The 21,937-nt window shown below is 40.6% G+C and overlaps 1 protein-coding gene and 1 long non-coding RNA gene across 3 annotated transcripts in view; one reads left to right on the top strand and one right to left on the bottom strand.

The window, feature by feature from the left end:
- LOC129189596 (uncharacterized) overlaps positions 1-12,976 on the top strand; it is a 51,442-nt gene extending 38,466 nt beyond the window's left edge. Inside the window, exons 3-4 of the long non-coding RNA XR_008572818.1 lie at positions 12,465-12,563; positions 12,733-12,976. This is a non-coding gene — a long non-coding RNA (uncharacterized LOC129189596). The remainder of the gene's footprint in view (positions 1-12,464; positions 12,564-12,732) is intronic.
- Positions 12,977-16,908: 3,932 nt separating this feature from the next.
- Positions 16,909-21,937, bottom strand: part of fat4 (FAT atypical cadherin 4) — a 114,601-nt gene continuing 109,572 nt past the window's right edge. For both annotated transcript variants that reach the window (XM_054791420.1, XM_054791419.1), the window contains 2 exons: positions 20,743-21,004; positions 16,909-19,364 (listed from right to left, as the gene is read on the bottom strand). In XM_054791420.1, coding sequence (XP_054647395.1) covers positions 17,455-19,364; positions 20,743-21,004 — 2,172 coding nt within the window. In that variant the 3' untranslated portion in view covers positions 16,909-17,454. The remainder of the gene's footprint in view (positions 19,365-20,742; positions 21,005-21,937) is intronic.

Raw genomic sequence — 21,937 nt, forward strand, 5'->3', positions numbered from 1 at the left:
TATCCATCCATCCATCCATCCATCCATCCATCCATCCATCCATCCATCCATCCATCCATCCATCCATCCATCCATCTTCTTCTGCTTATCAAAGGTTGCAGGGGCAGCAGACTAAGCAGGGAAGCCCAGACTTTTCTTTCCTCAGCCTCTTTGTTCAGCTCCTCCCAGTGGATCCTGAGGCGTTCCCCGGCCACTTGAAAGACAGTCTCTCCGACGTGTCCTGGGTCTTCCCCAAGGCCTCCCACTAGTCGGACGTGCCCTGAGCACCTACGCAGGGAGGCATCCTGACCAGATGCCCGAGCCACCTCATCCGGCTGCTCTCAATGCGGAGGAGCAGCACTTCTACTCCGAGCTTCTCCCGGATGACAGTGCTTCTCACCTCATCTCTAAGGGAGAGCCCAGCCACCCTGCGGAAATGAGGAGACAAAAAACCTTAACAAGCTTTCTCACTGGGGATGCTGAAAAAAAATCCCAGGCAAATGAAGACAATGGGCAGACAAAGCAAAATCGAACCCAAATTATGACAGCAGCTACTTCAAATATGCTTTTGTCACTTCCACGCTATTCGAAATGAGTTTCCTCCATAGGGTGGCTGAGCTGAGGCAAGCACTGCCTTCAGGGGGAAACTCTAAGTACGGTCGCTGGTCCTCCGCATTGATCAGGTCAGGATGCCTCTGGGACGCATCCCTGGATTATGTTTTATGAATGTTCACTAACACAGATTTAGACAGATTTTTAACAATATTTGAGAGAAATAGGGCCTTTTTATGTACATAGAAGAACCTTTTAGATCTTTGAATTCTGTTGAGTTTAAGACCACATTTTTGTCTCGGAGTCTAGAGATTCATACATGCAAACCAACAGGGGACGTCAAAATACTTAGTTTATACTGAGCTTTTCTTCCTGTCACACACACTTCAGTGTGCTACGTCATTTGAATGATAAAATCATTGAATGGTGATCAATGAAGAAGCGACAAACAACTTTGCTGTTTTTCATTGCAATTCGGTCATTTCACTGATATTGAAAACATGAAAGATATTCATTTTTGTCTTTCATAATAGGTTAAATAGGGTAATCTCAGATTTGAGTGTATATTACTGAAGATAAGCAAATTGCTTGTTAGTGAAATAGAAGCATTTCGGACTTAAATTCAGGTATTTCATCTTGCTAAGATTTCGTTTTTGTGCCGTCTACGGAGGCTATCTGAGAGGTCTGCTAAATCAGCTTCGCTCTAATATTTCCGTGCGATCAAATCCAGTGGTCTTGGAAAGTCTTGTGAAGACCCTCCAAAGTCTGCACCTGGTTCGTATTCCACCCTCGCAATCTGCTTTTTTTGGACACCGAATCTTCCTCTTCTTGGGTTTCAGGCTCTTTGAGATCTCAAATACACTTCGATATTTGGGAGGGGAAAAAGCTGCCATTGGGCTTGAGGTGCACAGACAGAACCTCCAGTCCATTTGGAAAGGGATTTATGGAGATTTGGCAGCAGGTCCTGGCCTGTCAAGAAGAGCTCTAGCAGCTGTGAAGGAAACGGCAAGCGGCAGAGTCTGTAAAGAAACAATTATGAGACCTATTAATGCTTTGTTGTGCCCACCGCTTCAACGACTCAATCTTTGTTTCTCTTCAGGTATTTTTATGAGGCACTTCAAAGGCACCTGATTTTCTTCTACTCAACACGTTCCGTGATGATGCAGTATCACAAGCATATATCCATGTCCCAGGAAGGGCAAGCTGCATTTATTTTTTACTACTTAGCAAACAGAGGCACGTTTGAGGTTAACAGATAGCTGTAAATTCCAGCGCCTGCCATTATTTTGAGCGAGGGCACGTAAAATGAACCATGATGGTTGACTTGTCCTCCCAAATGTTCGCCGACTGCGGCATGGAACGCTCCCCTCCCTGGCAAAAACAACATCATTCATCAGAGCCGCCGTCTTTGTCACGGCCGATATTTAAAGTTTAGCTGAGCGTGGCGCTGACTGCCTCCAAAATGGGCTTGCGGCACTCGCCTTGCGACCGTTTTCGAAGTAGGATCCGTACGCATTCAACATGAAAACTATTACTAAAGTGAACATTTGCATAATGTCAGGAGTGTCCAAACTTTTTCCAGTGAGGGCCGGATTCTGAAAAATAAATAGATGCAAGGGCCAAGAAAAAATGCATCTCAAGTGGAAAAATGGTATCAACTTCACTCTGCTCTTTTTTTTTCCCATTTTTGCTGTTTTTTCATTTACTTTTCCAAATATTTTAGCTTTCTTCTTAAATAACCTCAATAGATTTTCTTCCTGTCCTAATATGACTTTATCACCATCCTATCATAACTTTTTCCCGAACCTAATATTCCAAAAAATATTTTTTTTGTTTGTTTGTCATAATATTAGGTCTTCAAAATTTTTTTTTTATAAAATTTAAAATTTTGCCTTTAATATTTCAACTCTATGCTACTAAGATGATTTTTACTCATAATATGACAAGTTTCTTCTCGTAAAAACTGTTTTCTAGAATCTGACTTTTCTCGAATGTTGACTTGCATTTCTGATGAGTTTTTTTTTATTAATTTTTATTTAAATTTTTAATTTTTTAATTAACTATTTCTACTTTCTTCTTTTAAATGTTCTCATAATTATTACTTCATTCCCATAATATTTTGATTTAATTCTGATAACACTTTTTCCACAACCTAATTTTCCAAAATAAATAGTTTCTCATATTATGATTTTTTAATTATATTTTTTCTTTAATTTTTAAACTTTATGCTTCTAAAATGATATTGATATGATAATGTTATTTTTCTTCATAATATCACAGTTATTCTTGTAAAATTCCAACTTTTTCTCATTAGAGTACAACTTTCTTCTCTTAATATTTTTTATTTTATTTTTATAAAATTACTGCTTACTTTTCAGTTGTTGCTGTTTTGTTTTTTGGTTTTTTTAGTTTTTGTTTTAAATGATATTTTTAGAATGCGCTGCAGGCCAACAGAAAACAACAGCCACAGGCCACAAATTGCCCCTGGGCCGCATTGTGGACACCCCTGGCATGATGGCAGGTTAGTTTAGTAAGTACATTTGGAGAAAAACAACAACTTCAACCAGATTCGGTTCACAGGTAAGCTGAGGCCTATCCCAGCCTATCCCAGCCTATCCCAGCTTACTTTGAGTCCAGGTACACCCTGGACCGGTCCCCAGCCAATCACAGGGCTCGTCCTGTCACCTCTCATATTAAAGCACAAGTAGTGACAAAACCCAAATAAGTGAACCAAACAAGTTAACAGTGCCACCCGTAAGTGTATGTCCCCAAATAACCCAATTACCCGATCCCTAACTCAAACCGTAAATCCTGGTTTATGCTTCTCATTGTGTCACCATACGCTACACCGGCTCGCTCCTCCCCCTACAAACCCTCCTGCGTCGCTTAACATAAAGCTTGGTTGTTTCACTGATTTCAAACATGCATACAGTTTACATTGAAATGCTTCCTGTTACAATTCACCATTCCAAATGTCGGAAAAGGAGTAGGAAGAAGCAAAGCTTATTTAATCCTACCCTGTCTCCGTTTCACATCTACTGCAAATACATTTGTTCACTTCCTCTATTCAGCATGCACTAATTCACTATTGACATTATTCTTGCATACAATAAAAGCAGTTGTTTGTAAACAAAAACAAAATAAGAACAAAACAAGTTTTTCCTTTTCCCTTCCGGATCTATACCATCTCCAATCCAATCGCTGATGGTCTGGATAGCTAAAGGTTTCCACTTCCAGGCCTTCCTGTCCTGCCGTCTTTCGTGTTGTACTACGAGTGTCATTGAGTGTAGATGAATGGCTTCCTAATTCCAGTACTTCTTGTTGAGGCCCTTGTAACGTGGTGGTGATGTCAAACGTCAAATGCTATTGAGTGTAATTCTTCCAACTACATGGTTCTTTCTTTCTGGGTTGTAACCTCCATTTTCCATTTTTAATATTTATCCAAATCGTTGATATATTTGACAACAAGCACTCTTTCCTCTGCTGGACCTCCATTTAGCTTGATGTATATTTTGCCGTTGGTGCTCCAAGTGCTTTGTATCTTTCCCTGCTTCCTCAAGTCTCGTACCTTTCAGCTTCTTTCCCTGGTGTGGTGTTGTTTCCCACAACGTATTCCTCCATAAAAAACCAACCTCGTGGTGCAGCGACGCGGACCATAAGGGCTGTGATTTGTCGACTTTTAGTACATTATTTCCTGCGTGCATACAACTCATTCAGAGGCCACTCCAATTTTGGATGAAAATTTTCCAATAAAAGGGACCGTTTCAACACATCTACTAGTTGCAGCTCCAATAACACCCCCCTGCTAACAAGCTGAATAGTTGATGGGCGTAATGGTTGCTCTCTGACTTGACAGACTGGGAAACCCCGCCTGTAGAGCTGTGGTAGAGAGTTGCCCTGCATGTGCACAACCCCGATGCAGAACTATGAAAGCATCAAGACGATCAAGTAGTGACTACGCAGAAATGAACTCTAACTCAGATCCTCCCTCAGACCATAACCCAGTAGGAAAGTGGCAGTGGATTGGAACCGTACATCCAGTGTTGTTCAGCTTGAATGTTAGATGAGGTCGATTGAAAGTCCATTTACATTCTCGATCAACATTGACGCTGTCAATCCATCATTCCGTCTATCCGTTATTCTTATTTAGTATGATCCTCCATTAGGGCTCACTCTGCGGGCTAAACATCAAGCGGCTCAAACTCTGTGAGAAAGTCATTAGATCATGGACAAATCTGCATTTTTGGAGCCGAGAGAAACTCCACCTTCCGCCATGTTAAAAGACATGTAACAGTCAGAGGTCAGCCACAGAGATGCGGTCCACTAAATGAAAATACCTTGGCCGATACACCGACACAGATGATTTAAGGGCGGTTTTTCTGACATCCCAAAGCTGGCGCCGGGCACTAAAGGAAGTCTGTGCTAACATTTGCTCACATGTGAGTAAAAGGTATAGAGGAGTCGTCAGAATCAGCTCATTGATGAGGTGATGGAACCCTGACGGAGGCTGCCTCGGCCCTGCATCTTTGCTAAAGAGGACTGTCAGATCAAGAGCCTGGTCAGCGGTTGGAGGCACTTTACCAGAAATTCAATGTGTGTGTGGTTGGAATGGTCTTTTTTTTTTTTTTTCCTAAAGTGTGTGAAGTTTCAGGCCTGGATAAAGCGGGTCATTAGAGAGCAGCCAAGAGGGCTGGCTTTTCCTGGCACACAAAGGCAGGAAGTGGCGCCACTCTATAGATGGAAGCTGGAACGGCAGCAAGGCCAGCTTTCGAACGACAATAAATGGACATAAATTTAAAAAGGCGGCCAGCAGCAACAGCAGTTGTGCTTTGGGATTAGTTTGTCATTTTTCATCCCACAGAAACTAAGATTTGTGTCTGATGATAGAACGTTTATGTCCTAGGATTCATATATCACTGTGAACTTGGTATGACTATAATAATAAATACAATTTAAGTTCAAAACTCAAGTCCTAACCCTAACCCCAAATCCTTCTAACCCTAGAACTAACCGTAGCCCCAATCCTGCCCTAAATCCAAACCCTAACCCTAATCCTGACATAACCAAAACCTAACCCTAACTGTAACCATAAACAAAGCACTAACGTATGCCTGAAACATGATCAGAACCAAACCCTAATCCTAATCCAAAAGCAAACTAAAGTCCCACCTCTCAACTCCAACCCGAATCTGAAGGTGATTCCAGAGAAGGGCGATTCTGTTGTTGTTGATTCACATTCCAATTAGCGAGTCTTTTTCACGATCATCTTGAGTCTCAGCACAACACATCCTGGTTTTTTGTTGTTTTTTTGTTCCAGAAAAAGAATAATTAGACTGAGTGAATGTCCTCAATGCTGTAGCCTTGGAATATATGAATATTCAACATTCTTATCCTGATCTACACAAACCTTTCATTATCTCGGAGGGGAAATTGGGTCATCGTCTATGTAGAACAGCACAAATTCAAAGCAGCAGAGATGGGACACAAGAGTACAAATAAAAATCTTTTTTTTTTTAAAGAAAACATTTTTTGCTTTCCGGAATTTCTGTTTTCCAGTTCAGCGTCTATCACTTCTGGAAAAGGCATCACATCATTAACCTCGCCGTGGCCTTGCCTGTCCATCATTGCCGCCATGAACAACCTCACTAAAAATGTCAAGTGGAGCCTCAGGCTTCATCCACTCTGAAACATTTGAAAGAAAAACAATCTGCCTCTGGATTATAGTTTCAGAAAGTAATCTCTGTCAGTGTCAGCAAATTCTACGAGACCATTAGGTGAGGATGTATCATCTCAGGAAAGGCCCCACATTGGTCAACAATTTGAAATAAGCGTCAGAGGGGTCACAATACTGGAAGTGTGTTCGTCTTCATGGGGGAGTTTAGACACATTCAAGGTAAGCACTGCTAGTTGTGTGTGTGTAGAGCTATAATGCTAATGAAAACTAATTCTTGATCGTTTCCTCAAACGCCTCAACCAACCGCTGCTCGCCAGTCCGAATCTGCTCCGGCTCGAAGCCAAGAAGCGGATTGTGTACTTCAGGGGTGTCCAAACTTTTTCCAGCGAGGGCCACATAGTGAATCTTTGTCAATTTTGTTTTTGTAATATTAGAACTTTTTCCCCAACCTAATTTTCCAAAAACTACAACTTTATTTGGTTTTGTTAGTTTCTAAATATTACGACTTTTTAAAAATAAGATATTTTTTCTTTAACGTTTCAACTCTGTGCTTTTCCTCATAACGCAAGTTTATTCTCATAAAATTTAGACTTTTTTTCTTGTTAGAATACGACTTTTTGATGTGAATGTGACTTTATTCTCGTAAAATTACAGCTGGTTTTTCAATTTCTGTTGTTTTTTAAATTTTCCAAGTATGTAAATTTTCTTCTCGTAATTTGGACTTTATTGCCATAATATTTTTACTTTATCTTCATAACATAACTTTTTCCCAAACCAAATGTTCCCCAAATTATAACTTTTTGTTTCTTTCTCATATTAAAACTTTAAAAAAAATAAATTAAATTTTAATTTAAATATTTCAACTTTATTCTGCTAAAATAATTGTATTTTTCCTCGTAATATTCCAACTTTTTTGTCTTCATGTTTTGATGTTAGTCTTGTAAAATTGCGTTTTCTTGTGAAATTCTATTTGTAGAATGTTCCGCAGGCCAATAAAAAAACAGCCGCAGCCACAAATGGCCCCCGGGCTGCACTTTGGACACCCGTGGTGTACTTGATCCAATTTGTGACATACCTTGTAACGCTGCACCTGTCTGACGCAATAGATGCCATATATTGCATCCAACGATGTAACGTGGAGCGGGCCAGCTATGTGATGCTAAAGTGCTAACAATACACTCACATATTAACAGCAGCTTCATGCCAGATTAGCCTACTTGCAGAAGAACAAATCAGATTACACTTGCCACATCTGTACAGCTGACTGACTAATATTTGGCAGAATTTTATTTTAAGATGCGTAGCGAAGCCCATTTCTTTGTGAGTGTATACACGGGTCAGGCATTTTTAGCCAAGGATGTGTTTGCATAAGGTCCATAAAAACAGCAGAGCGCTCCTGTTATAAAAAGCAAGGGAATTGCAACAAATGAAGTCATGGCGTTTCGTGGGAAAGGGTGATATATATACTGTAACTTACGCTCACGGTAGAGAATTTAACTGCCCTGTCTATCGTGATAATGCATGTTAATGACGACAAGCTTCAATGAGTGTGATGCTAAAGTGCTAACATTACACTCACATTTTAACGGCACGCCTGGTTAGCCTATTCCTTCGAGAAAAAAAAGCGAAGGATCAAACTAAAGATCAAACTGTAGCCGACTGACGGATGGTTGGCAAAGTCCTCCCATGTAAAATAAATAATGAATAAATAATAATTACGATAAATGACAGTTAAATTAGCATCAACAAATTACATTTATAAAATGTATTAAGAATTTCTGCTAATTATTTAAAAAGAATTATTTAAAAAATGTCACAAACATAAAGACTACTTTACAGACTACAACTCGGTCATGTGACTGTAAATAGCCTCAGTGTGCAGCTGCCAGAGGCCTGTTGCTGGACCTCTTAACTTGCAATGTAAAAGTGATATTGGAGGAGACCTCCAGCACGTACGACGCCAGATAAAAACATGGAGGAGCAGCTGTGCAGAGGTGGATGAAGCCGTTTGTGACAGATAAGCTCAAAAACAAATAAGCTTCTCTTTTGCTGTGTCTGTCTTTGTACGATATCCAAGCGATGGGAACGCCACACCGCCATGTTGGCTGCAAACGCCAGCTTTTTGATGTTTTCTTTGTAGAAGCTGGCTTCTTCAATGCGCACACTCTCTGAAAAAGACGTCCTTAAAGCTGCACTTTCAGGCAGCAGCAGGAGGTTCATCTTTGGCGTTTGTCTTTGAAAAGTTACATTTTGAGACACACCGCAAAAAGTCGGTCGCGCTAGGCAGCAAGCGTGAAATCACCAAGGAGTGGCGCAAATGTTAGCAACGCTAGCTAGCTATGTGATGAAGTGCTAACAGTACACTGCTAACAGTACACATTTTAACAGCAACATCTCCATGCTAGGTTAGGTCGCTGAAGAAAAACGACTTGATCAAACTTACAGCTCCCACGTCTGCAGCTGACTGACGGCTAATTGGCAGAGATTTACTTTAAGATGCGCAGTGAAGACTGCTTTTCTTTTTTTTTTTTTACAAAGTGATGGGCGTACACATGGGGTGGGCTCATTTAGCTTTGGATATTTTTACAGTAGGTCTATAGAGCTGGGCTTCTCAAACTGTGGTTTGGGGGTTCGGGGACTCCCATAGGTTGAGGGTCTGCGATTATTATTATTTTTTTCTTCAATAAATGAATGTTAAGTTATGGCGTAGCATTAACATACATAACTATGAATATGTCTATAGCTGACTGATTGATAGTTGGCAGAGCTTTACTTTAAGATGTGTAGCAAAGCCTGCTTTTTTACAAAGCGATGGGCATATACGGGTGTCATGTAGAGCAGGGATTCTCAAACTGGGGTTCGGGGACCCCAAAGTCGTCCACGAGCTATAGTTTGGGGTCTGCAAATTTTTTTTGGCAATATATTAATGAATGTATGGCATATTGTTAAAAAGTGCATAACTACGAATATGTCTATATCTGACTGAAAAATAGTTTTACTTTAAGATGCGTAGTGAAGCCTGCTTTTTTTAACATGATGGGCATATACACGTGGCACAATGAATGAAGTTATGGGGTATTAAAAGGTGCATAATTATGAATGTTTGTAGCTGACTGATAGCTGGCCTAGGTATACTTTAAGATGCGTAGTGAAGCCTGCTTTTTAAAAAAGTGGTGGGCATATACAGGCTAGCTAGGGGGGTCATGAAAAGACGCAACTTGAAAAACGAGCGCCTCTTCTCTCAAGAATAAAGCAAACAAGTGAGGGAGATGATGGCTTTGTATCGTGTTTGGTGTTTCATAAACAAATTGCTGTTAGCATGTCGTTCAAAAGTCACTTTTGCAGACAAAATGAAGAAAGTAGCCACATCCTCCAGTCGCTGCAGCTTCTTCTTAAACATGTGCGTGGAAGCTGTGAGCGTTTTAGCACGTTGTGTGTGTGTGTGTGTGTGTGTGTGTGTGCGTGTGTGTGTGTGTGTGTGTGTGTGCGTGTGTGTGTGTGTAGTGCGGACAGCTGCACCCCTTTAACGCACATGAAAGCGGCTGTCAGAGGAAAGTTCTCTCTGCGACGAAGACGTCCTCTGTCCCGTCTTTCTTTGGGCTTCCTTCCACTTTGCTTTGAGGCTCGGAGGACGGGTGCCAAAAAGGAGCAAACATGGTCGTCACAAGCGCACGCCGCAGACTGATGCAGTGTGACACTCCTGCTCCCTCAGCGATCTTTTACGCTCTAATTAGAAGAGCTGATTTACAGATTGCTCGGGTCAGCCCAGCGTGTCTGTCACTAACGTCCACTTACACGGTTCTGTGTTTTTTGGGGTTGAGGAGCTGACGTTGGCAGCGTCTGCATTTAGACTCGAGTGGACCGAGGACGGCATGTGCGACAATCAGTCAACGTCCGCGGCCGCTCGCATCGCCAAAGCATTTCTTCATGATGTTCAGCAAGCGGCGACGCAAAAACTGCCGCATCAGCACGTCGTGTAACACAAAAAAACGCCGCGACTCGCCGTGTTTTCTCGTCTCTTTTACACTTTGATGAACTGACTCGCAAAGAAACATTTGAGTTGGTCTTAAAGTACACGTCCAGCTTTGTTGCTTCAACCTTTTCCTCCAGCGAAGGTCACATGGTGAAAAATGAAAGGATGCAGCTTTGCCACGTTGATATTTTGCAAAGCAACACGTAGATATGCTAACACGTGAGAATACATTTCAAGAAAAACATGCCTGTCAGGTTTGTCTGGAGGGGAAACATCTATTATTAATATCAACTCCACACTTTGCTCTTTTTTTCCTTTCTTTTCAAATATTTCAACTTTCTTTTTGAATAACCTTTGAAACATGTCTTCTTGCGATATTAGGATTTTATTCTCATAATATGACGTTTTTTCCCCAAACTAGTTTCCCAAAATGTGCAACTTTATTTTGTTTTGCTTCTCATAATTACAACTTTCTTCTTTAATATTTCAACTCTGTGCTACTAAAATGACAATTTTCCTCATATTAGGAGTTTATTCTTGTCCAATTGTGACTTTTTTTCTCATTAGATTACAACTTTTTTTCTTAATATTTTGACCTTATTCTCTTAACCTTGCAGCTGTTTTCTCATTTCTGCTGGGTTTTTTCCAACTATTTCGACAAATTTTCTTCTCGTAATTTTGACTTTATTCCATTCTCATAACATTATGAGTTTTCCACAGCCTAATTTTCCCCAAAATTACAACTTTATTTGTTGTTTGCTTTGTGTCTTACAATATTGCAACTTAAAAAATAAAAATGTTTTCTTTTCTATTTCAACTTTATGCTACTAAAATGATTTTTTTTCCTCATAATATTGTTGAAATAGTAATTGTACCCCGCCCGCCTCTCGCCTGAAGTCAGCTGGGAAAGGCTCCCAGCAAACCCAGTGAGGACAAGCAGCAGAGAAATGAATCAATCCCAAAGCTGTATTGATATCTTACGTTTTTTTGTGCGAGAGGCAAAAAGAGGTGATGATGCAATAGCTCACTAATAGATGTCACTTTTACAGCAGGTTTAAGCCATAAAAGGGGCCACCAGGTGGCAGAAGTGCATTTGATAAGAGCTCGGCATGGATCATTTGCATGTAAAAACACACTCAACAGCAAGGAGGAAGTGGAAGAGCGTGGAGGAGTGTAGCGTGCAGAAGGTTACGCATTGTAGGGAAATTTTAACGCATCCTCACGCGTGCGCACAGTTCAGTTCCAAATGTGAACATTTTAAATAGTTAATGGCATGGTATTTGTAAATAAATGTTGTTTTTTATGTAAAACAACCCTTTTTTTTATTTTGTTTATGTTGTGGCATGGTTGTTTAGATATTTGAGCTGTCACAAAAGCAAAAAATTTGTGTCAAAGTGAAAGTTATGCTTGAAATATATCTTTTCACAAAAAGCTGGTTTCCTCCCTTTTTTAGTCAGGAACTGATATTTTCCTGAAACTTACCTATGTATGTTCTACTGCTGATTACTAAAGAACTAAAAAAGGTAGAAACAAACTTTTTTTCTGATAGTCTAATCTTTCTTTTGGTAGGTTCCATGTTTACATAGCCGTAGTAGACAATATTCGGGGCGGCATGGCTCAGGTGGTAGATCGTGTCCAAGTGTCCTTGGGCAAGCCCCAGTTGCTCCTGATGCTGCGTCATCAGTGGGCAAACGCGCTAGCGGTGTCAAAGCGCTTTGTGTGCCTTGGAGGTGGAAAAGTGCGATACAAGTGAAAGCCCCATTGAGCATATTCTGTGTGCCTCGTAGCGAACAGGTTGTCTTTTGAAAATGGCTGGGATTGAATGAGTTAATAACACGGATGAGACGAACATGTCGGACTTTAGCGCGGCGTATGACTGGCATAGCGAGATTGAACGTAGCTCAGATTTCCACTTCTTGTGGTGTGTTCTGCAAAATGGAGCATCTCCTTGCATGAAAAGGAGTTTTATTAACGATGAAAGATGCACGATGACCGGTGTGTGTTGTGATGAAGCATCATGGCAGCACTAAATGCACCGCGGGAGGCCTCCAGGGTTTCAATTAGCAGACTTCCATTCCTGGAGTCCTTCATGGCCGTGTGCTCATTTTTAATTTAACCCAATCATTTGTAAGATTAAACAACCTGCAAGGACAGTTTTGACATCATCATCAAGCAGCACGTTTTCACTCTAAAGCTCAGTTTCTCATCAATCTGCTGCCACCGAGAGCGTCCAGGTTGAGCGTCTGTTAGCTGACACTCGTTCTTTCTTTCTGTCTTTCCTGCCAGAACTCTTTGGGAGGGGAAAAAAAGTGCAGCTTGCAGCAGCTGTTGCTGATTCGCATCACAGGCGGACAGAGGCGACACGTTGGAGCGCCACACACACCTGTAAGCAAACTGCAAATGAAGCAAAAATGAAAGCATACTTTAATCGCCGCAGTGTTGGTTATTCACATACTTTGCGAAATTCATGCTGTTGTTTAAAGACATTTTAACATGAACCTAAACATCATTTTGGATAATAGCAGAGCAACAATTCTTTTTTTCACATCCTCAGAGAGTTCTTTGCCATGAAGTGCCATTTTGAACTTCCAGTGACCAGGATGAGTGAGTGTGACAGCGCTAATATTCCATTTAAAACAGCTGTACTTGAAACAATGCCCTGGACGGGGTGTCCAAAGTACGGCCCGGGGGCCATTTGCGGCTCACGGCTGCTTTTGTATTGGCCCGCGGCACATTCTAAAAATATAATTTAACAAGGAAACAAAAAAAAAGTTTAAAATTGAAAAATCAGCAGTAATTTTACATTAATAAAGTGGAAATATTGCGAGAAAAAAAGTTGTGATCTAAAAAAAAAATGTAATTTAATGAGAATAACGTAATTTTTTAGGAAAAATAACGTTTTAGTAGCATAAAGTTGAAATATTAAAGAAAAAATACTTAATTTTTTAAAAGTCGTATTTGTATGAGAAACAAACAAAACAATGAACAAAGTTGTAATTTGAGGAAAATTTGTTATAATATTAGGAGTAAAGTTGAAATATTGAAGGAAAAAAACACTATTTTTATACAAACAAAACTAAATAAAGTTGTAATTTTTGGTGAATTAGACTGGGGGGAAAAGGGATATTATTATGGGAATAAAGTCAAAATACTATGACAATAAAGTAATGATATTATGAGAAGAAAATTTATAAGATTCAAGTTTAAATATTTGGAAAATAAAAAAAAACAACAGCAGAAATGGGAAAATGAACGTATAATATATATAATATAATATAACGTTAGCAGAACAAATCCTAATCTCACGAGAAAAAAAGTTTCAATTTTAAGAGAACAAACTTGTAACATTATGAGGAAAAATAATGTCATTTTAGTCGCATAGAGTTGAAATATTACAGAAAATATATGTTTTTTAAAAAGTCATAATATTGTGAGAAACAAAACAAAATAAAGTTGTAATTTTTGTAAAATTAGGTTGGGGAAGAAATTATAATATTGGGAGAATAAAGTCAAAATATGGAAATAAAGTCATAAAATTATGCTAAGAAAATGTACAAGAATCAAGTTTAAATAGTTGGAAAATAAATTTAAAAAAACAGCAGAAATGGGGAAAAAAAAGCTGCAATTTTACAAGAATAAAGTAATACTATGAGAAAATATACATGATGTCATTTTAGTAGCGTAAAGTTGAAATATTAAAGAAGTTTATTTTCAAAGTTGTAATATCATGAAAAACAAACTAAACAAAGTTTTTGGGGATAATTAGGTTGGGGGAAAAAGTAATAATGTTATGGGAATAAAGTCAAAATATGAAGAGAATAAAGTCATCATAGGACAAGAAGAAAAATTACAAAGATTATTTAAAAAGAAAGTAGAAATATTTGGAAAATAAATTAAAAAAACACCAGTAGAAATGGGGCCAAAAAGAGGCTTTTCCGCCTTTATGACAAAGCTGAGATGCATTTTTTTCTTGAAATATATCAAACTCCTTAGCATGTGTACTTGTGTTGTTTTAGAATACATCAAGTGGCAAAGTTGCATCCTTTCATGTTTCACTCCGTGGCCCTCGCTGGAAAGCGTTTGGACACCCCCGCACCTGAGCAATGATAAACATGATTTGACGACGTGCCGGTAACGTTGCTGCATTGCAACTAGACAGCAAAGTCATGCCAACGACGACTCCTGCTTTTGACTTATGGAAGAGTTTACATAAAGCTTTGCTTATGTGCACTCTTCACTCCTATCTTTGCACTTTTATAGTCAAAAGTTGCACACTGCTTCTTAGTGAGTTATAGTCGTATTACTACAGCATCACAGTGAAGAATGTGCTATTTAGGAGGAGCCTCATCATCATCAATCTTTGTAATAAACAACGTTTTTTTTGTGCAGAGGGGCCAATATCAGCAGCTGTGTGCCGCATCCTTTCATAAATACTCTCGTGAAGTCAACATGGAAATCATTTTAGTGGGGATTAGACTCTTGATGACATTTTTGTGGGTTCGATGCTCAGCTTGAGCTCCATGGGAAGTTCAACGTCGTCTCTTTCACACCTTCAATCACGCATCTGATTGGAAAAATGCACTTTTATGCTGCATATTGCATGTGCACGGCGGCCATGGGCATTTTTTTTTACTCAACTGCAAGCCATATGAGGTGTCTTGTAGAGGTAAGGCGTTGAGCGGAGCCCCTATTTGTACAAAAAGTATATTAATTTTAATGAATTATTTCTATTAATATTTATTAAAATATAATTTTGAGTTGTAATTTTGAGAAAAAATGCAAATAAAGTCCCAATATTACAAAAAAAGCTGCATTTTAAGTAATAAGTAATAAAATTATACAACTAAAAAGTTGTAATTTTGCAAAACATTTTCAAGAAAGTCAACATTTTTGAAAAATGACAGTAATGCAAAAAAGTAGTACTTTTGTAGGCATAAGGTAGTAATATGAGCATTAAGTCATATTAATGGGAGGAAGACATTTGCAAGAAGTTGCGGAAAATTGAAAGTTAAGTGGTAATATTAAAAAAAATAATAAGAAAATAAAAAAAAAACATATTTTGATAAATCAGTTGACAAAGGTAGTACAGTTTTGAGAATGAGGTCATGACGATATGAGAGAAAAGTCATAAGAGGAAAAAAAGGTTTTTAAAGTCATAAAAACCCAATTTTTAAAATAAAAGTATGAGAGAAAAATTGTGCTATATAAAAAATGGTAACACTGAAAATTGGGAAAAGTTGTATTTTTACCAACATAACATTTAATTCTATAAGCCGTAGAATTACACGACAAAATTGATAATTTTACAAGAAATTCTCAGAAAAAAAAATAAATACAAATAAATATGGAAAAAAAGAGTAATTACAAGTACAGTAAGGCAAAAAGTAGTACTTTTGTTAGAATAAGGTAGTAATATGAGCGTACAGTCAAAAGGGAAAAAGACATTTACAAGAAGTCACGGAATATCAAAAGTAAAGTCATAATATTAAGAAACATTTTTTTACAATTTAATTACAATAAATTACAATTTTTTATTGTGATAAATTGTTTTACAAAATTGCTACTTTTTTGAGAATAAGGTAATAATAACAATGTAAAGTCATAATAAGAAAAAATAGATTTTACGAGAAGTCATCAGATATCAACAGTAAAGCCATTTCACCAAAATGTTTACAAATTATTTTGCATAATTTTACAAAAGTGGTCATTTTTGGAGAATGAGGTAATAACAATAAGAGAGTAAAGTCATATAAGAGAAAACGTGTTAAAGTTGTAAAAACGCAGTTTTTATTTCGATTTCGATTAAGTCACAATTTTTGAGAAAGAAAAGTAATGCGAAAAAGTAGCTAGTACTTTTGTTACAAAATACTACTAATGTGAGCCTGAAGTCATTTTAATGAGACAAAGACATCCTCAAGTCACAGTTTATCAAAAGTTGTAATATATTCCAAAAAAACTACTTTTTAAAAGGACTTCTAGTCCTTTTGAGAAAAAAAAAATAAAAGTTGTAAAAACACAATTTTAAACTTTAGAATTATAAAAATAAGAATAAAAATAATGGAAGACATTTATGATAAGTTGTGCTCTATCCAAAGTAATGCTGTAATAATACAAGACAAAGGTCAAGATTTTACAAGAATTTTGACAAATAATTTTTATAAATCATTTTACAAAAGTAGTACTATTTTGAGAATGAGGTAATAAGAGAAAAAAAAAACATTTTACGAGACGTGCTATTACGGGAAAAAAAGTAATAATAATAATAGTTATAACTGCAAAAAGTATATTATATAATTATATGAGCGTAAATTCCACACTGTGATGACTCGACTATAAAATCCACATTCGGTCCAACTATAATATCCAATATTGTATCACTCTATGAAGTACTGACATCAATGAGGTTACACAAGCAGCTTTAAATAAATACTTTTTTTTATTCTGTTATTGTCTTTTTACAGGTACAAAGCATACAGCATGTTATAGTTTTATAAAAAGTGGAAAATAGCGATGTTACATACAGCATGTAACAGATGTAAAAAATAGGCCTTTGAACCCTTACTTTCCCCGAAAGTAAGAACACATTACTTTTCGGCTTAGGAAATATATCCATAAAAACACAGCTTAAGTAATTTTAAGTTAATAATAAACCGTACAAAAATGTCAACGAAATGGACCAAGACACGGATGACAAAGGACGCCATGAAAAAACAATATACACAAATTCATAGTCTTTTTTTTTTTTTTTAATCGGGTCCATCATGTTGCCTGGAAAGAAAAAATGTCAGGTTTTGTGACAAATATTAAAAAAAATAACAAAAAACACCCTCCCTCATGCTGCAATCCTCAAATGTCTGTAAGGCAGGCGACTTGATTCATCCTCACTCTTGGAGCGATTAGCCAGCCTTCTGTGAGAAAACACAAAACGAGGCGATAACAGACGAAGAACGGGATGATGTGCAGGTGCAGGCTGATCAAAGACACGTGCGGCCTTTGCAGGGAATTCATTAGCAACAGAGTTTTCTTTTGGAATTCTCTCCCTGGGCGTGTTAACGCTAACGTATTTAATCTTGCAGCTGGAAGAGAGAGACCATATTGGTTTTCACCAAGATAACATAAGGATCTCCCTGTGCAAGATAGGACTGCTGAGCGGAGACGTGTAACCCCTTTTGAGGTGTCAGGTTCTGCCTTACTGCATTGAAAGTCGTCTTTTATTATTTTAATTTACTTAAAAACACGTAGTCCACTGGAGAACATCGGATCCAAATAAATAGTCTCATACATATTGTTCCGCTTCTCCTTCATTGAGGATGGTGACAGACCCATCCCCACTGTTCATCTCAATGTCTTTTGCTGACGTGTTTTCAGGCAGCAAGGCTAAGTCCTTAAAGACGTCTACGTAATGTCCAAAACCGGGACCCCAGCTTAAAAGGTTGTCCCAGTTGAAGCCCCCGGCTGGAGGGCCAAGTTTGTGAGGCAAGGTGTTGTGCTGCTCACTGGGGGGAACCTGAGCAACACCAGGACCCCCTTCCGCCCGCCGGCTGGAGTACCGCCTCTGCTTCAGCCTCCCGCCGTAATCCTCATCGTCTGCATCAGACTCGTTGACTTGTGAGAGCTTGGGGACTCGCGAGCTATAAGAGACGGGCTTCTCCCGATCGTACTCCATCTCAGAGCATGTGAAAGAGTCGTGGGAGTCGCTCTCCGAGGAGGACTCCGGCGCAGGGATGCCGTCAGCGGGGTTGCGAACCCGTGAGAGCGGCCGCCGGCAGTCCTCTTCTGAGCTGGAGCGCCCGTGGTCGGCGCTGCAGATGCTGGGGTTGCGAGGACGCGGATTGTTGAGCCGCTCCACTTCCTCGATGGAGAGCCCTACAGGGGGCCCTGTCTCCAAGGGGATCTGCTCAATGGGCTGCTTCAGCCGACTGCCCGGGCGGGACGCGTGGCCGTGGCTGGCCATGGTCTGGGGGCTCTTGCTGCGCCTGCCCAGCCGGGTGGCGTAGTTGAACATGGGCGGTGGCTGGCACATGTCATTGTGCAGGTCCAGAGGGCTGCCCTCACGGCGGGCTAGGTTGAGCTCTCTGGTGGGAGTGTTTCTGTAAAAGGAGGCGGGTTTGGTGAAGGGGGCTGGGGAATGTCTGGAGAGAGGGTTGGGAGTGGGGCAAGCTGAGTGGGAGTGGCTTAGCGGGGTGGCTCTAAGTGCTTGAGTGTACTGAGGCTGGTAGGCGTAGCTTGTGGCGCCCAGGGGCAAGGGTGACTGCCTGGCAAAGCCCAGTGGGCTGTGTCTCTGGATGGAGAATTTGGGTGTGTGGCTGCGGAACTGCTTGTAGTGCTGAATGATGTCTGCATCGGATGGAGCGATGCTGCTGGCGTTGTCGATGTCATAGTGCTCGATGTCAGCCTCTGGACCATTACAGGGGGCGCAGGGGGCACTGGGGACAGCCTCGTTGTTGTGAGGGATGTCGGATTCATCGTAGATCAGATAAGGGTTCTCCCTCTCAATGATATCTGGCTTGGGATTTCCTTCCGGTTGCTTCCGCACTGTCATGTCATCTCCATAAGGCGGGATGTTGTCGGGGTCATCAAAGGCCACATTTTCACTACCCTTCTTCTTCTTCTTTTTCTTCTTCTCCTTGGGTTTCTTCTCCTTGGGCTCCTTTGGCACTTTGGTCTTATTGCGGTCCTTGCAGTGGTTGCACAGGATCAAACTGAGCACCACCAAGGCCAGCACTGTGGCGCAGCTGCCGACGATAGCAGGGACTGCCCAAATCGGCAGAACCATCGCCTCTGTTACAGGGTTTGGGCTGCAGACAAAGCCGCCGTTGTTGGCTATCTTGCAGGTGGTTCCTTGCGGGCACTGGACGCCCAGGCAAGCCACAAGGGTCTCGCATGTCTTGCCGGTGTAGAACTCGGAGCAGACGCAGGAGAAACCCAAATGGGGATCTGGCACGCAACTTCCGTGGTTCTGACAGGGATTGGAGGCGCAGTCGCCTGGTGGGACGCATTGGTAGGTGTACCACCGGTTGATGCACATCAAGCCGTCCCAGCAGGGATTGCTCTCACACAGGTTGGGACCTCTGCAGCCAATCTTGACGGATGGACTTGTCTTTGTTAATGCAACAAGGCTGTGTTCTCCGGTAAAAGGCAGGTTCTCGTTGTTATATTTCACAAAGGCCAGGCAGCCGTCGAAACCTGCAGAAGAAAATGGGAGAAAGTTTTAGATGCCACAAGGACACAACAGTTCTGGTTCAGTGATTTCTCAAGCAAACAGGATGTTGGCCCTTTAATCACAACAAAATGAACTCTGTTTGGACAGCTAATTGTTTCTAAAACAAGCTTGCTGATTTACATAAAGAGAAATGGAAAGTGTTGTGAGCCGTCGTAGCTTCCAGACATACATCTGCGTTGGATGACTGGGTCTGGATGTGATTCAGTCTTTGTGTATTGTCAACCAACACTGCCTGGGTGATGTAAATAGACTTTTATTGAACTCATCCCAGTGCAGATTGAGGCCATCGGTGTGTTTTTGATCATGGAACGGTGATGATGCACTGCGTAGGTCAAGGTTGATTAACAGCGAGTCTGCATGCTTGCAGTGTGCTCCTCAGGTCACATGACTCCAACTGCTTTCACCGTATTAGTCCGTGGCGTTAAGATTACTTTTCCGTCCCCTGAAAATGTGAAATTTACAACGCTGTCTGCTGGAAAACACTCAGTTTCACCTCTTCCTCCAAAGTGTGTCGGCTCAGCCAGGAGGAGATATGAGCGGTGGTGATTTAGGGTGGAAGACACAGGAAACAAAGACGAAAAACAGCAAATGTCCTCCATGAAATGATTATTTGTTCTGCTTTTGTGAATGATGTTCAGATAAAGAAACATTTGTTCAACTACTGTAAATTCAAAGCAGGTAAATCTCAGCCATGTCAAACAGAAGAAATAAACGCATTGGATGGCGACCAAGTGCAGCCAGCAATGGAGCAGACGCTTTTGTTCCTTTCTTTCGGATCCACCAGGCAAGAACTGCATGTTCTTATGCGTACTCATGCAGTATGCAAAGTGGAACCTTACGTCAGATGACCCTGAGGTCATATAATTAGGAACTGGGTCAAAAATACATCCATCTTCTGGATCGGATCGATGGGGCAGCAGCCTAAACAGGGAAGTCCAGACTATCCCTGTCCCTGGCTACTTCGTCCAGCTGCTCCCGGCGGATTTTGAGATGTTCCCCGCCCAGTTGAGGGCCATAGTCTCTCCAACTCTCCGCGAGGCCTCCTACCTACGTCCCCTGAACACCTCCCGAGAGAGGCGTCCGGGAGACATCCTGACCAGATGCCTGAGCCACCTCATCTGGCTCCGCTCAATGCAGAGGAGCTCAAAGTTTGTCAATTTATCTCTAAGGGAGAGCCCAGCCACCCTACGGAGAAAACGTATTTCGGCTGCTTGTACACGTGCTCTTGTCCTTTCGGTCACTACCCAAACCTCATGACCATAGGTCAAAAATCTTTGGGAAAAATACGCAACTGAAGTTGTGCAGTTCTTGGGAGTTTGGCTTGAATCTGTCAATCCTCACCTGCTGCCGTTTTCTGCTGGGCGGGTCCAGACGGGATGCCTCCGAGAGACAAGGTGGAGACGCCCAGTCCTCCAAAGTCCTGGGTGGGGTGCTGTATGACCCTGGAGTGGCTGCTGTCCACTTGGATGAAGGTGGTGGAGCCATTCTTGACCAGCAGGAGAGTGTGCCACTGACCATCCGACAGCGTCACGTCCCCCACCGTGCGCTCCACTTTTCCGCTCACACCTGCGTCCGAGATGTAATGGATGTTGCCGTTCCTTAGCTGGGAGAGATGAAACACATCAAATATTGAATATGTGGATTTGAAGGTACTATATAGCCTGGACCGTCCCTCATAATTTAAATGTATAAGTCAAACTGCAGACTTCCTCCCCTGATCATTCTCAATTCTTCAGGGGTTTTCACTTCCCTCGGAAAGCTTTTATTGTAAAACCACAACCGGAGCTGCTGCTGTGTCTCATTGGTTTTAAGTACAATCAATCTGATGTTGTTTAACAAAACCCATAGCAAAGTTTGCTGCGCTGATGCAAAAGTGACTTTTTAATGACAGTAATATGTGTTTATGAACACTAACTATGATAAAAATGTATCATCTCCCTCACTCACTGGATTTACTTTTGAGAGAAGTGGCAATCAAACACTCACTTTTGAAGTTAGCAAAAAAAAAAAAAAATCCTTCCTCATGGACCTGATACCACCCATGACTAGATGAGCTCGCCCATATATATGGCCACCACTTTGTAAAAAAAAAAAAAAAAGAGGCTTTACTACACATCTTAAAATTCCATAATGGAGTAATGTCAGAGTTTTTAATTCACCAACCCTAATATGAGTTATTGGTTCAGAATATTTTAGTGGCCGAGTGGCCTTCTTATTCATAGTTTAGCACTTTAGCACTTAGCACTTAACGACAGCCATAACTTCATTTATTTATTGCAAAAAACTAAATAATTGTCGACACCCAACCTATGTATGTATAGTACTTTATTAATCCCACAGCAGGGAAATTCACTTGTTACAGCAGCAAGCAAGATACGCAAGTAAAGAATACATAGTGAAAACAACATGGTTCAGGTGGTGCAGGTGTTGTAGAGCCTGCTCGTGGACCACGTTGGGGTCCCTAAAACTCTGAACTCCAGTTTGACAATCACTGCTCTATAGATCTACTGCAAAAACGTCCAAAGCTAAATGAGTC

Source organism: Dunckerocampus dactyliophorus, chromosome 11 (genome assembly GCF_027744805.1).
Source record: "Dunckerocampus dactyliophorus isolate RoL2022-P2 chromosome 11, RoL_Ddac_1.1, whole genome shotgun sequence".
In the NCBI taxonomy this organism is placed as follows: Eukaryota; Metazoa; Chordata; class Actinopteri; order Syngnathiformes; family Syngnathidae; genus Dunckerocampus; species Dunckerocampus dactyliophorus.